This window comes from Mustela nivalis (genome assembly GCF_964662115.1).
Source record: "Mustela nivalis genome assembly, chromosome: 2".
NCBI classification, from domain to species: Eukaryota; Metazoa; Chordata; class Mammalia; order Carnivora; family Mustelidae; genus Mustela; species Mustela nivalis.
Genome location: NC_139021.1, coordinates 146,007,790 through 146,023,330, shown reverse-complemented (window position 1 = coordinate 146,023,330; position 15,541 = coordinate 146,007,790). Strand labels below are relative to the sequence as shown.

At 50.3% G+C, this 15,541-nt stretch overlaps 1 protein-coding gene across 1 annotated transcript; it reads left to right on the top strand.

Moving 5' to 3' along the window:
- Positions 1 to 8,320: 8,320 nt before the first annotated feature.
- GDF2 (growth differentiation factor 2) lies at positions 8,321 to 15,197 on the top strand. Its single transcript, XM_082720158.1, has 2 exons — positions 8,321 to 8,884; positions 11,320 to 15,197. Exons 1-2 carry the CDS (start codon positions 8,539 to 8,541, stop codon positions 12,261 to 12,263), a joined length of 1,290 nt encoding a protein of 429 aa, XP_082576284.1. The 5' UTR covers positions 8,321 to 8,538; the 3' UTR covers positions 12,264 to 15,197.
- The last annotated feature ends 344 nt before the right edge of the window (positions 15,198 to 15,541 follow it).

Genomic DNA, 15,541 nt, shown 5'->3' with positions numbered 1-15,541 from the left:
GGGACACTGAGCAGTGGAAAGATGTCTAAGACATTTAAAGAAATATTTGAGGTGTCCTGCGTAGAGAGTTCTTACTTGGGGTAGTTCAAGCAAGAGATTCAATCGGAAGCAGTCAGGAGTATCTCCTAAGGTCCAGGGGCTTCTGCTTCCCCATCAGTAGCCCCATCCCAAAACAGCTTCCCATAAATGGTTTTCTTACCCCTGAGCTGACATCACCCCAAGCAGACATCAACTCTAGTGCCCAAAGCTGACTGACCAGCATTTCCGAAGGAGAATCTGGGTCCGACTTGGGGCGGGTGTATAATAGCCCTTCAGGTGGGACCTTAGGCGGTGATGCAGCCCCAAATATTACTTGGAGGAATCTGAGAAGCCATAAGCAGTGCCCTGAGGGGACACTTAGGAGCAGAAAAGAATCCCATGGCATCTATCTTAGGTCAGGCTCCTGAGCTGAGCGTGTCTGGGCAAGGGATAGATGAGGAAATGCTCCCAAGAGAAATAGGCAAGGACGGGGGGAAGCTGGTCAAGAAGCCAAGCATCCCAGATCTTGGCTCTTGTGGGAAGCTCTGGAGCTTAATTATAACTTAGGGTTCACCCAGCCTTGAAGCAAGGGAGCTGGACATTCAGACCTCTTCTCCGGGTGGCACCCAGTGGGGAGACGGAAGCTTCCAGTTCTCTGGCCCTCTTCGTGGTAGCTCTAGAAGCCCATGTGGCCTCTGAAGAAGGCTGTGGTGGCTGCAGCTGAGGGCAGAGCAACAGACCCTGGAAGGAGCGCCCAGAACAGGTAGGTGGGGGAGGGAGGGGTTGCGGGGCCCCCAGCAGAGCCCAGCAGAGTCTGCCTAGGGTCTCCTCTGAAGCACTCCAACTGGTCGTGTGGGGACAGCAGCCCTGGACACGCAGCAAGCCCCCGCTCCCCGCCCCACAGGCAGAGATCAGGTGGTCCTTAGCACACACGCTGCCTGATTCCTGCAGAGACTGCGCTGGGCCTACAGGACCCGTGCCCTGGGTGCTGGGCTGTCTCAAGCTGATCTGCACACGGAGCGTCTGGCTCGCCACATCTAATCCTTTTTGGAACAGAACAGGATATACATTAATAGCAAAATGAGTAAAAATATTGCAACTTAATAAGGCTCCCAAGGCTCTTCTTCTCAATATAGATTCTTGCTTATTCCTTCTCATACACTGCTCCCCTTCTATTTCATGATGAAGCTGCGGTGTCCTGTAAGAGTTCTGTCTTGTGCTTTCTGGCCTTCACAGTTCCTGGGAGATCTGGGTCACTCCAAAGCCCTACAGCTTCTACAAGCCTTCATGTCCAGTTTGCAAGGCTGGGGGGCAGGCTGGGAGGATCACTCCTGTGTCCAGCCATGCAGGGGCTCTACGTTTGTGTCAGGATGGATGTTCCCCAGCGGTGATGACTTTGGAGTGTGCTGGAAGGAACTGGTGTCTTCGGTAGCTGCTAACCTTTATAAAGACTACACGGTTCAGATAAAGCAAGTTGTAGGTTCACAGCAACTTAACTTCCTAATTGGTGGAACAGAAAAACAGGCTCAGGACAGATAAATAATATGGCCACCAACTCCATCTTAACTAGACCATGGACAATGTAGGCTTTCACACCCAAGGTTGCCTGATTTAAGGCCTCTGTGGCTGGTGCTGCTTCCCAGCTTCCCAGAGAGTGATCCGCCCCTCCACCCCAAGCTGATTAGGGTTTTCCCAATGGCACTGAGTGACTTTACAGTAAAGCAAAGTTTAGAAAGAAATGTTTGTATGAAACAATTTTTTCTTCCTCTTAAAAGCCAAATATCAGCATCACATTGTCACAAAAGTAAAAGGCTCCAGCACTCAACCTAGATGTGCATGGATCCCTGAGGTCATGCATCTTCATCGGTGTCAGCTTGGAGGGAGCAGTGTGGTGGCCTGCCACTGAGCCCTGTTCCTGAAGGTTTATATCCTCTGAAAGGGTGGGGCCTCATAGATTAATTCATGTGACAGGTAGAGACCGTACAACTGAAAGGTAGAAACTTTAAGGCAGCCAGGGTTGGGTGGGGAGACTTTGGAAAACTTCTGATGTAACCTTTTTTCGTAACAAATGGAGAAACTGAGTCTAGGTGTCACCGAGTGTTTAGCCTTGGTTTAGCACCAGCAGGTGCCTCTGTATGTCTCAGTCACTTATAAAATGCCACATGTGCTGTGGCCTACCACTAATGCTTCTGTGGCCAGGACACATGCAGGGCCAGACTGGAAGAGTCTGCAGAAGTCTAGGGTAAAGGTGGGAAGGTCTGAGGAGGGGAATCCCAAGGGAGAGGAATGGAGTTGATTCCACCGGATGGAAGAGCTGGGTTGGCTGGGGCATAGTGTATTGTGCCAAGTGCATTTAGCGGCGGGACAGGACTCTGGGACAAAGACCAGCAGGGCAGGACCAGCTTGCCAGCCCTGTCTCTTCAAGGTTACTTCCTTCTACCAAAAGCTGGAAACATAAAATCCTTCACTGATAAACTGATGTCCCTGAGATTTTTATTCTGTCCTCTTTTCTACTCTCGGAGAGAATGATGCTCATTCCAGCTTTGCAATATTTTTCTTCCCTCTCCATTCTAATCCCACCCTAAATCCCTCAGTCTGTGCCAGCAATCCTGTCTGTATGAGTAGGGATGAGCAGAGGAATGCACCTGTTTGTCCCATTATTTAGCTGCTACTGTGTGCCCAATCCCATAGTAGGCAATATTGACATGCTTTATCTCTTGGAAGGCTCGTACCAATTTCCTCTTTTTTTTTTTTTTCCCACTTAGGTCATATTTTATTTAATGATATCTTGCTCTTCAGTTTGAAAAGAACACTTTTATGATTTTTTTTTTAAATCTAGAGCTTAGTATTTTTACAACACTATGATTTTCGTGACATCTTTGGGAAGTATATTGAGTCCCACTACAAGAGGACAATTTCAAAATATTTCATCTTGTAGATCTGTAATGGTTGTCACAGTAAAGGAATTGTTTTAATAAAAAGTTCATCCAAACCAGCACTATGGCCAATTTCCTCTTTTATCAAACCCAATGTGTAGATTTGAATGTGCATCAAAATCAGATGGAGGCTTGACTAGGTTGCTGGGCCCTACCTCTAGAGTTGCCAACCCAAGGCAAGATTTTGCATTTCTAACCAGTTTTCAGGTGCTGCTGTTGGAGGTCCAGGAACCACACTTCAAGAACCACTCTTCCAAAAAAATGCAATGACCAGCTGAGCACGGTCCTGAGATAGGCTGTTCACATTGGTTGAGTACATACCATGTGTCAGATGCCAGCAGGGTCTCCCAGAGACTAGGCCCAGAGCTGGGAAGAGGCATAGGCTCTGCTCAACCCGACTCATTCTCTCTCCTCATAGCCTCAGAGTGGGTCCAGTTTTCATTTTCTGGATAGTGTGTGGGTAAGTGTAGAGTTTGAGAAGCTCACAGAGAGAGGTGCCTTCATGGCATACTTCCTGGGACAGAGGGGTTCCTGACCCCTTGGAGGCAGCTGTGTCACAGAAATACAGGCAGATCTTGTCCCACCTCCATAAATGAAGGCTGAAGTCTGTTTGTTAGAGAGATGAACTTCAACAGTCCTTGAAATAAATAGCTGAGTCACATATGCCTCTCTTATTCATTAAACTGTACTTCTCCCATAGAATTGCATGTGCCGACTCTATTTCTGTAATTCACAATTCCTGGGAGGGATGATATTACACGGGCTTTGGTTAAATACCACCATAACATAGTAATGCCAAACTGTCTGGGCATCAAGTACAGACAGGGGGACAAGGCTGTGTCAGCACCCACCAGGGCAGAGCCAGACTGACCTACACAGGGCCAGGAGTACCCAGAAGTATTCAAGGACATGTGCAGAGACAAGCATGGAGGCCTGCCCGGAGGAGGTGTCCGATCCACCATGAACACAGGGCCCACACTCTGGCCATGTCAAATTGCCGAAAGGATGTGCCACTTCAAGCCAACAGCAGAAAGTGGTCCTAGGGTCCGTCACAGTGGTTGTCAGATGAATCCAGATGTCTGAGTGCTGTCACTCAGAACACAGAGGCTAAGCAGTGGAAGGCAGTCCTAAGCAAGCACTAAAAGGCAGGGCGTACTGGCCCAGGTGGAGGGCAGTGAGGAAGAGTATGAGGCATTCTAAACTGAAAGCACAGCTAAGGCAGGGGCTTTGAGGAAGGGAAGGGCAGAGCCACTCCAGGGGTAACCAAAACAGGGACAGAAAGATTGGACATTGTACAGACAAGAGCAAGAACAAGTACTTGATGAATGTTTACCGTGTGCCAGGCTCTGTACTGATGACACTCAGTGTTCCTTAGGAGCATGCAGGCCTCTGTGGATCACTCTGGTCCTCTTCCTGGACACACAACATGGAACCAAACAAGATTCCTGAGCACAGCCCTGGACCAGTGAGGGTACGGGGCAGCTACCGCTGTACCTTCTAGAAAGTTAAGTCCAGACCCTGTGGAGTGGCTTATCAAAACATAGAGAAAATAGGGTCCTGTTAGCTAGCAAGGCAAGTTAACACATTTTTTCATCAAATTACTAAAGACTAGAAAAAGCTACCTCTGAGGGGTGGTAAGAAGGGTCCTTAGGCTCTGCTAATGGAAGTGAATAGTAAAGGAACATTTCTGGAAAGCAACTTGCGATGTTTACCAAGAGCTTTGAAGTTGTTTGCATACACTTTGACTTGGACACCCCTCTTATGATGAACTGTCTCCAGAAAGTAATATAAAATTTAGCCTATAACATTGTGCCTTGCAACATTATCTTTAATAAATACCCCAATTGTCCTATGGCTGGAGAATGTTGGATACATTAGGATAGGTCCACACTGTTGGATATTATTCAGTCACTAAAAGTGAAGTATATGGAAATTTTTCATGGCATGCGAAGACACTGACACCATCTTACCATCTTTTAGTAGTGGCTTCCTCCGGGGACCAGATCTAGAAGTCTCTTAGGGATTATCCCAATCTGATTCTCATTCCTCGACCTCAGTAGCATCACCCCCATCTAAGCCAATGAGCACATTGCATTCCCCTCATTCACTGTGATTGGCTAGGGCATGGACAGATGACCCAAACAGGACTGAGAAGCCACACTGAGACTAACGGGGAATTCCTAGACAAGAAACTTTTGCCCTCAGTCCACCCCCAACCCAGGATGCAGTGTGGACCTGCTGCAGCCATCTCTCTAAACAGGGAGGCAGAGGGTGAAGACCACACAGTGGAAGGCCACTCTGGGCGTGAAAAAAACACCACTACAACTTGGCCTGTACTCTGGACAAGGCTGGGCTACAGCCAAACTTTCCCTGGACTTCGCAACTTTCATTAGTTAGCCGTAATCCACTTTGCTTACAACTGTTTGGATTCTGCTTTTCTGCAGTCTACCACAAAAAGAACTCTAAATGATATATTTTTTAAAAATTCTTTTTTTAATTGTGGTAAAATATACATATCATAAAATTTACCATCGGCAGCTCAGTGGCATTGGGTACACTGACATTGTTCTGTAACCACCACTGCCGTCCCTCTGCAGAATCCTTTCATCCTGCGAACCTAGAACTCTGTTCCCACTCCCCCTCCTAATAGGGTCTCTGAAATCATACCACCTTGAGGAGACTGGGAGTCTGAGCTAGCAGCGCAGGCTCCCCAAAAGAACCTAGAGGTTTATGAAAGAGGGCAGAATGGGGTCACAATATGGCCATAGATGGCTTCTTCTCTTGGTCCAGATACCTGCCTTTGAAAAAGGGTAAGCCTGGGAGTGTGCGTAAGAAATCAGTTATCTCAGTGCCCAAAGGGGGGACTTTCTGGAGACCTGGGAAGAAACCTGAACCAGTCAGGGCATCCCAGCACCTGTGCTCAAGCTGCTGTTAGGTATGTGGGACCCATCTCCAGCAGCAAAACTAGGTGTCATTGAAAATGACAGCAGGTGGGACCTGCTGGAACCCCTTTCTCCCTCGCCACTTCTAGCACCAGGAGGCTGGACTGATATCATCCCACCTCTACCTCTTTGGACTAAACAAACCTGTAGGGCACTCGGACAGTTTAAGAAATGGATCAGACTTCCTGGTGATATGGATCAAGAGGCCTGATGCCATTAGTTGAAAACAGTAAAGGAAGGACCCATGGACGTAGTGATACCCTGAGCTCACTGGGCAGATAATTCCAGAAGTACACAGCTCTGGGAGCATCACCCACATTACAGGCAGGGCTCCTGAGCAGCCTCCATGGCCAGATGTGGTGACCCCACATGTAAACAGGTCCACAGTCCTTTATTTGAGATCCCAAACCCAAAACTATCAGAAAACCTGAAGTTCCTTTGACTCCTTTGGTGGCAAAACCTGATCTGAATGGGTATGTGTGTTTTTGTTTCACTGCAGAAACACTAATGTACTTGATTATAAGGTACTGACCCCACCCCCATTGGGAATATTACAGTTTTTATGCCATACCAAATTTCCAAGATCTGCACGTTTCTGAATCTCAAAACACTCCTGGCCCAAAGGGTGGTAAATTGGGGATTGTGGAGCTCATATACTGGATTTCAAAATATTAACTGTGGGCATCACTGGTGAGTGAGACTGTAGGTTATTTTTATTTCCTTCTTCACAATGTTTTGCATTTCCCAAATCATCTGCACTATATACTACTGTTACAACCAGAAAATAAGATCTACCATGCTTTTAAGAAAACATCAGGTAGCAGCCCCTTATGCTCCCCTGACCACATTCAGGCCACTCCCATGTGTCCCTTGGCTCTGCCTCTTGAATGTGGCCTTTTTCTGGGCTGCCCCCCAGGAACTGGAGCACCATAGGGTATGCCTGCCTGGCCCTCCAGCTCCTCCCAGACCCTCCTTGCTGCACACTGCAGCTCCATTTCCAGGCTCTGCACCCCTTCCTCCTTTCCCTGCCCTAGCGAATTCTTGCACTGAGCTGGCTCAAGGCCCAGTGTGCTTCCTGCCTCCTCTCCAAGCAGCACTTCTGAAGCTGCACCCTTTCCCGTCTACCCTCCCTTGACAGTGTCCCCAAAGGATGGGGACAGCAAGTTCTGTCCAAGCCCGGCAAGTCTGAGGACCCTGGTTTCACCCTGCCCCCACTAAGGGTGGAAAGAATGCTGGGCACACACTGGGATCCTTGACCTCCGCCTTCTGGCCAGCGTTGCCCCTCCTCCATCTTCCTGAAGCTGCTCAGCTCAGTGCTCCCTCTCCCTGGGAGGCCTGCCAGCACAGAAAGACTTCATGTTCAAATCCCCCTCTGAGCAGACCCCTGAGATGTGCAACTACTCCTTTTTTTTTTTTTTTCTTAGCTCAGTCAAACCCACACATAATGGGAATGGACGGTCTACTAATGGGCATGATGGTTTCACCATAACACAGACCCCAGGACCTCACAGACCCCTACTGGGCTGCAGCTTGTTGGCCTCCTGGGGCCAGCGGGACAGTTCCTGGGCACGTGCTGTCCTCAGGATTTCCCTGTTCTCTTTCCTTCCTTTCCCCAGACTGCTTGCTTCTCCTGGCTGACAAGTGTGGCCCAAGCAATCACCCAGCTGACACAAGCAAGGACCGTCCCCAGCCCCAAGCCAGGGACAGAGCTCTTCTAAGGGCTGGGCAGCCAGTGTCCAGATGGGTATGGTGTCCTCTGGAGAGCAGGTTGGGGAGGTGCAGGGAAGTGGCAGCCAGAATGTGCCCACTCGGCTGATCTGAGCTTGCAGACACTGCTGTGAAGTTTTGTATGCGATCATCTTTGATCTCTCACATGTCTTTTCTAAACCTGAGGTTCGGGGAGGTCAAGTGACACTTGTGGGCAGTCAGTAAGGGAGCCAGGATTTGAGTCCTCCTCTCGGGGACTCCAAAGCCTCCCTCACCTGGTGCTGCATTCCTCCATGATCCCTAGGTTCAGGACTCCCTCGACAGATGAGAAAGCATGCAGGTTGCTCTCCAACCACACACTCAGGCAAACCAGTGTGCTCCCCAGGGAGCAGGCCTCCTGTTCACCCAGGGACACCCTGCCCGACATCGACCCTACCAAGGTCTTCTGAGAGTTTTGGGTCTGTTCTATATTTGGAGGACTTTCTGGTCCTGTCTGTTTCCTGGATTCTCTGTGTGGCCCAGGGGATGGAGCATGTGTCACCCTGTCTCAAGATTCTTCGGACCAGAGCTGGCAAGGAAATGAGAAAGGATCCTAATTAGGGGGTGATAACCCCACGGAGAAATTTGGGCTCTCTGCAGCAGGCCGTGTCCTTCCCACAAGCCCTGCGTGTTTGTCAGATGTTTATAGAGCCTTCATTAACAGAGAGCTCCCTTAGATAAGAGGTGGGAGCACGGCATCGAGGGCCAGATAAGAGCAAGCGGAGGCCACTCTGGGGAACTGCGGGTGAGAGCCTGTGAATTGGCCCTGGGGCTCGGTGCTGAGCCGTGGGCAGGAAAATGCCGGCCCGCTCCTTCCGGGCCTCTCCCTGCTCCCGCTAACACACCCGCGGCCACCGTCCGCAGTCTCCCGTTCAGGGCGACAGCGCCGTCCCAAAATGTGCTGCGGGGCGCTCTGGGTGGCCCTGCCTGTGCTCTCCCTGCTGGCGGGCTGCGCGCCGGGGAAGCCCCTGGAGAGCCGGGGAAGGGCGTCAGCCGGGGGAGATGCCCACCGCTTGCTCCCAGGGCCTGGAGGGGAGCAGGAGGGGGGCGCCTTCGACCTGAGGATGTTTCTGGAGAACATGAAGGTGGACTTCCTGCGCAGCCTCAACCTCAGCGGCATCCCTTCCCAGGACAGAACCCGAGCGGAACCACCCCAGTACATGATCGACCTGTACAACAGATACACCACCGACAAGTCCACCACCCCCGCGTCCAACATCGTGCGCAGCTTCAGTGTGGAAGGTAGAGTCGGCTCCTCCGGGGCCCTCCCCCTGGTTGGGGGGGACGCAGGGATGAGGGCTGCACTGCCCGGTCCTGTAGCCACTGGACATAGGAGGCTCTTTAAGTTTTAAATTTAAATGAATTAAATGAGATAGAATTAATAACTGAGTTCACTGGTTTGGGATCTATCGCTCCATGGTCATGTGTGGTTAATGGATACCTTATAGCAGGGCAGAGTATATAGCACATTCCCATCCTGGCACCAAGTTCTACTGGACAGCTCTGCTGTAGAAGGTTCTCCTTCTCTGGGCCCAGGGCCAATTTTACACATCCGGTGCCTACGGGAATGCCAGCTCCCTTTCTTCCATCCCTTCCTTCTCTTCTTCCCCTTCCCTGCTTTGAAACAGACAGCCTATTTAGCCTTCAACCGATGGGTGTATTTTTTAACTTTGAAAGGATGTCTGCTTCTCTCCCACCAAAAGGTATTTACAAGTCCAATAAATTTTTTTGAGAGGACAACTTATTTTCTAAATAGAAAATGATTTAGCTGATTTGAAAGGGCTGGAAGGTAACAAACCCTTGTTTCACCCTGCCCCCCCACTAATACACCCAACGTAAGTGAAATGATTTTGTGAGCATGGAAGCCAAGGCTTGCAGATGCTGGGGGAACTTGCCCAAGTCACGTAGTGGTCCGGCAGCTGGATTCTGACACAGATCCCATGTGCCTACAAATCTTGGGCTTTTCCTGCTGCCGCTGTCTCTGAACACCCATGCACATGGGGCCTCTCTCCTCCCAGGTTTGACACCTGCAAACCCCTAAAAGGCCTGGCTCAGTGCCACGGCAGGTCACCCCTGCCCAGCCTGCAGAGCACACGTCCTGTCTGAAGGATGCTACAACCCGCAGATCACCAAGTGGCTGCCAGTATCTCACCATGCCCCTGGGGCATGTCTGTTGCCTGTGCTTTAGGAAAAGGCTGAGTTTCATTGGCTGGACCTAATCACCAAATCCCATAGTCTCGGAGTCCAGCGTTTGGCACCATCTCGATGATCAGCCCCTCCCCTGTCCAGCATTTTCCATGTACCCTAAACAAGTTTTCTGACTCAGTCCCAGCTGTGCTTATGGCCAGCACTCCTGTGAAGGCCAATTAGGCTTCCCTCCATGGACGGCCCAAGGGAAGCTCAGGTAGAGAGGCTGTTTGTTTTCTAGATGTGTGATACAGTCCCATAGTGATTTCAAAGCATGGCACAGTAAGAGCACAGTAGGCCATTAACGCTCATACACACCATTCACTCTTCACAAATGTTCTGCAGGGGCCAGAATGTCAGGCACATCAAGACTGGGTGAGGGGCCATGTGCTTTGAGGGGGACATGCATGTTGGGGAGGAGGGCCTGGGAAGTCACAGAAATATTGACTGAGCATCTGCTATGGGCCAGGGAAAGTGACAGTAAGTTCTGTGTGCCATCTTGTGGAAGCCTCACACCAACCCTGAAAGACCATTAGGATGAACCCCATTCTACAGATGAGGAGACTGAGGCACAGAGAGACCCAGGACTTCTCCAAGGTCATAAGCCTAGGAAGGGGTTGAGTCCAGATTAGCAAGGCAGTCTGTCAGACACTGCTGGATTTCATAGCACCACACAGACTCCCCTCGTGTCATGACTTCATATTGGTGACCGAGCCATGGCACAATAGAGATGTCCTGACGACTATGTGCCAGCCAGGAGAAGTTGGAAACTGAGACAATTGTATAGCTCAAAGCTAAACCTCATTTTTACCTAACATGACAAAGCAATCGAGACTGATCTGTTTTCTTTCTTTATTCTCGTCAAACGTTAAAAAAAAAAAATCCACTTTTGCTTTGCTCAGAATAACAATTCTGTTTCTATGCCATTAAGTTGCTGAGATTTTTCACATTGTCTTAATGTTGGAAATTCACCATCCCCTCCCAGGGTATCTGCTTGAATATCGCACACTCGGGATTTGCACTCTGAGGTTGACAATATGCTTTGCTATGTCGTTTATTTGACTTTTTTTTTTTTTATGTGAAGAGCTTTACAGGATGTGTGCAGTTGGCAGTTAAACAGCCTAAATCCAGTTTCCACATCTGTGAAAGTGGAATACTAATTAGATCCTCCCAGGCTCACTGTGAAGAGTATAGAATGCAAAGTATAGGGCAGTATAGAATGCAAAGTGCCCAGGGAAATGCTGGGCAGAGTAGATGCTTACTAAAAAGTTGGATCTGACCACTCCCATGCAAGGCTTCTCTTGTCTGTTTTGCTTTGGAGGGTCCCACATGTACCTTTTGAAATTCTCTTCTACATTAAGGGCTTGAGTGAAACCAAATGAAGACTTGACAGAGTCAGTCAGAGTCGTCCTGGATGCCCTCTGACCCAAGTCATGAGTCTCAGTTTTGATGTCATGGAAGATGACCATCCCTGTGTACTTGCCTTTCAGATGCTGTATCTATCACAGCCACAGAAGACTTCCCCTTCCAGAAGCATATCTTGCTCTTCAATATCTCCATTCCTAGGCATGAGCAGATCACCAGGGCCGAGCTCCGACTCTATGTCTCCTGTCAAAGTCATGCAGACACTTCTCATGAGCTGAGAGGCAACATGGCTATTTATGATGTTCTGGATGGAGCAGATGCTTGGGAAGCTTCTGCAGACACCAAGACATTCCTTGTGTCCCAGGACATTTCGGATGAGGGTTGGGAGACCTTTGAGGTCTCCAGTGCTGTGAAGCGGTGGGTCAGAGCAGACTCTACCAAGAGCAAAAATAAACTGGAAGTGACTGTGGAGAGTCACAGGAAGGGCTGTGACAAGCTGGATATCAGTGTCCCCCCAGGCTCCAAAAACCTGCCCTTCTTTGTTGTCTTCTCCAATGACCGCAGCAATGGGACCAAGGAGACCAGGCTGGAGCTCAGGGAGATGATTGGCCATGAACAGGACAGTATGTTCAAGAAGGTGTCCAAGAATGGTCTGCCAGAGGCAGGTGACCACAGGGATGAGGAGGACGGGGAAGCTCACACAGCCGCAGCGTCCTCTTTAGCCAGACGGAAGAGGAGTGCCGGTGCCAACAACCACTGTCAGAAGACGTCCCTACGGGTGAACTTCGAGGACATTGGCTGGGACAGCTGGATCATTGCACCCAAGGAGTATGATGCTTACGAATGTAAAGGTGGCTGCTTCTTCCCCCTAGCCGATGACGTCACGCCGACAAAGCATGCTATTGTGCAGACCCTGGTGCATCTCAAGTTCCCCATGAAGGTGGGCAAGGCCTGCTGCGTGCCCACCAAACTGAGCCCCATCTCCATCCTCTACAAGGATGACATGGGAGTCCCCACCCTCAAATACCATTATGAAGGAATGAGCGTGGCAGAGTGTGGGTGCAGGTAGTGCTGGCCTGAGGGACAGGGTGAAGCAGGGTGGAGGGCTCCTGTGTCCCTCTGGGCATCATGGGGACTAAGTCTGCCTGCATGGCAGCCTGAGGGAGGAAAGGGAGCTGCCATGTCCTGAAGGTAAATGCCGACCCACACCAAGCATACACCACTGGGTCTAACCGCAGGGGTAGGCAATGGCCAGGGATGAAGGGTGGGGATTGGGGAGAAGAGGAAAGCCTAGAAGGATTGTTGGGGGGCAAGAGGTGACAATGGAAAGAGGACAAGAGAAAAATAACCCGGAGTCAGCAGAAAATAGCACAAATGAGGCAGGGGAGTATAGACAAGTTGAGGTGCAGAGATGTACAGGGATTAAAGGAGGCGAGAAGGGTGGGACACATTCCAATAACCCCAGTGGGATGAAGGGGACAGGGACAGCATGTGCTCGACAGCATTTTACAGATTCCCAGAACTCAGTGAGATGGGTGTTATGAGTCCCAATTTACACATGCAGGAACCAAAATGCAGGCAGTTGAAGTAACACCAGTCAACGCCGTGATTTCAACCCGTAGGCCTGCATAGGTCTGTCCACCACCAAAGCCCTGGGGCTTCTCAAATATCCCATCCAAGTTTATCGGGTCACCTTGCAGCGAAAGAATAATTAGATTCTGGAAGGCAGGGAGCATGGGGCAAGCTGGATTCAGCCCTGGCCAGTACCACCAGTATGACTGGGCTGTTTGGAGGTCCCAGGGCCCATTCCAACTGCTCAGTGCCTATGCTGTTTCAATGGCGCAATGATTTTTAAGATGACCCTCAAACCACTGAGGAACACTCCCCAAACCAACTGCAGGATGAAGAGAGTGCGTGCCAGAGCCCTTGGGTTGCAGTATGCACTGGGGTTGGAGGGACATGGGCCCTTTCCCACCAGCATCTCACATGTGACCACCAGCTGCCTGTGGCTTCGAACTTTGAGATGGTTTGGAAGGAGCAGGTATGATCTACCGTGAGGGACAGGGCAGCCTACAGCTCACATGGCTGCTGTTAATTTACTCAGCATAACTGGCTCACCAGCATAACACAACTGTGGGCTTCCCTCCCACCAGGACTTTGTGGGAGACCGAACCTGGATTTGAATTTGCTGGAATAAATGTGTCCTTGCTTTGGTATTTGCGATGTCCCTATTTTTACTTCTTGGTGACAGGTGCTCAAGTAATGACATCCAGCCTTCCTAGGTGAGGGCTCCCAGCCACGGGGGAACTCAGGTCCTTATTAGCCATGGCCAGCTCTGCCTGCACCTGCTGGCTTTCTTGAGCTGTGTGTCCTGACCTTGGACCCCAGGACTGGACTCAGCACCCACTGATCCCGAAAAAAGACAGAGTTTCCGTTTCTTCTGAGTTCCATTCTCTTCTCTGACTCTAGAGGTCACGCATGGAATGGGGTGGAGTGAGGAAGAGTCTAGAAGTGGTGAAGATTCCAGTCCGTGGCCTTTCTGGTCACTGGCCAGGGCAAAGCCTATAAAAGGCCTGGTTGAAGCTCCCAGTGTATTTAAAAAAAAAAGTTTGTGTTAAATGTTTACGTGGAACCAATGAAGAGCTTTAACACAGTTCATACAAATTAATTAATTTAAATACAATTAATTACTGGAATTGTAGAAAATACTAATTCCTGGTACGACAATGTTGCTGAATCATAAAGACAGACGAGGAATGTCTTTTAGTCCTGGTGGTGTACTTCTGTGCCTGCATCAAAGTTTCACTTTGAAATAAAATCAAACGTCTAAACTGTGGACTTTCCTGAATGTGAGACCTGGGCAGGATGGTCCCTCCATGCTGTCCCCTGCCCACCCCTCCCCATAGGCCCTTCTTTCTCTGGGGGGCAGGGAGAAAGTGTTGCCATAGCAGTGGGCGGACTCATGGGGACAGTGTCTCTGTAGGCTGGGAGGGTGGAAATGTCCATATAAGGGCATGTATGTGGTTCTGTGAGAGAGTAGACATTTGCAAGTGGGCAACAGTTAGCCCCATGTTTTCCCTGATCTCCCCCATGCCAGGGGAGAGAGGTCTGGGCCATGAGTCTTCCCCTGCCCTGTGGCCTGCGACCTGCCCCACTATTCTAGCACCAGCTCCTACTATGTCCCTGCTCAACCCCCAGCTCCAGCCACACTTCCTCAGGGCCACACCCTCAGTCTCGGGGGCAACTGCCCTGGCCATCCCACTCCCAGCGGCACAGCCCAAGTCACCGTCTGTGAAGACCCAACTCTAGTGGCACCCCCTCTGGCCCCTCTCCCGATGCCTCGGCTCTGATATTCCTACTCTGAGGAGCACTACAATGCTTCTGTCTTGTGGCTGTTATGGGCTGGGCATAGGGACCTGCTCACCTCTTGTCCTAAGCTGTCTATGGCACAACATCTGCTGGGGACAAGGCCTGAGAGCCTCTGGCCTGGGTCACTCTCAGAAGGCTGTCATGGGCTGTGCCTCAAGGCAGACTGACTTGGACGGATGTGCTGGGAAGAGAACTTCCAAGGAGCGCCCCCAAGAAATGCTTTCTGGTTTCCTTTTCACGGGTTATTCTTCCCACTGGATTCCCCAAAGGGTTTTCACCCCCAGCCAGAGAATGAAATGCAACAGCGCCATCCTCTGGACACTCTGTTACATGGCTATTTAACCCTCTGCCTAATGTCTGCTTTTATTGCTGCATGCGTAACATTTCCTAAAGTCTGTTCATTTTTGTCATATCGTGGGGGGAGGGGTGTGATATTATCACTACCATGAAGAAGCTGAAGCCCAACAAAGTGACCATTTGGTAGGGCTGACGGGCTGTCCCCTGTTCTGCCGAACAGAAAGCCACAGGCAGACACAGTGAATTGAGCAGTGGTGTGGATAGATCATGAGAAGAGCCGGGGATGAGGCCTGGGGGGTTCCCTGTGCAGCGGGCCATGCTGGGAATTTGCACTTGGTAGCTCAGACAACAACCACAGAATAAAAGACCTTTTTATCCTGACTTTTGCAAATGAAGCAGAGATGGAGGCTTTTGGAGGCTTCACACTTTGCTCAGAGCCACAGTCAGGAACTGCTGGAGTCAGGATTTGAACCCTGGTTGTGATGCTAACCCCACGTTCTCTCTGTTGCACTGGCCTCTGTTCTGATGACCTTCTTCAAGGTAAAGGTCATGGTCTCATGAGCAGGAAGAATCAAAGACAAAGCCTGTGCTCTTTTGGGCAAGTGTGCCTTCCTGTGGGCTCGGCCCTCCTTGGTCACTGCCTCTCTTGCCTCACTCGTGTAGGCTTCCCTAGTCATCCAG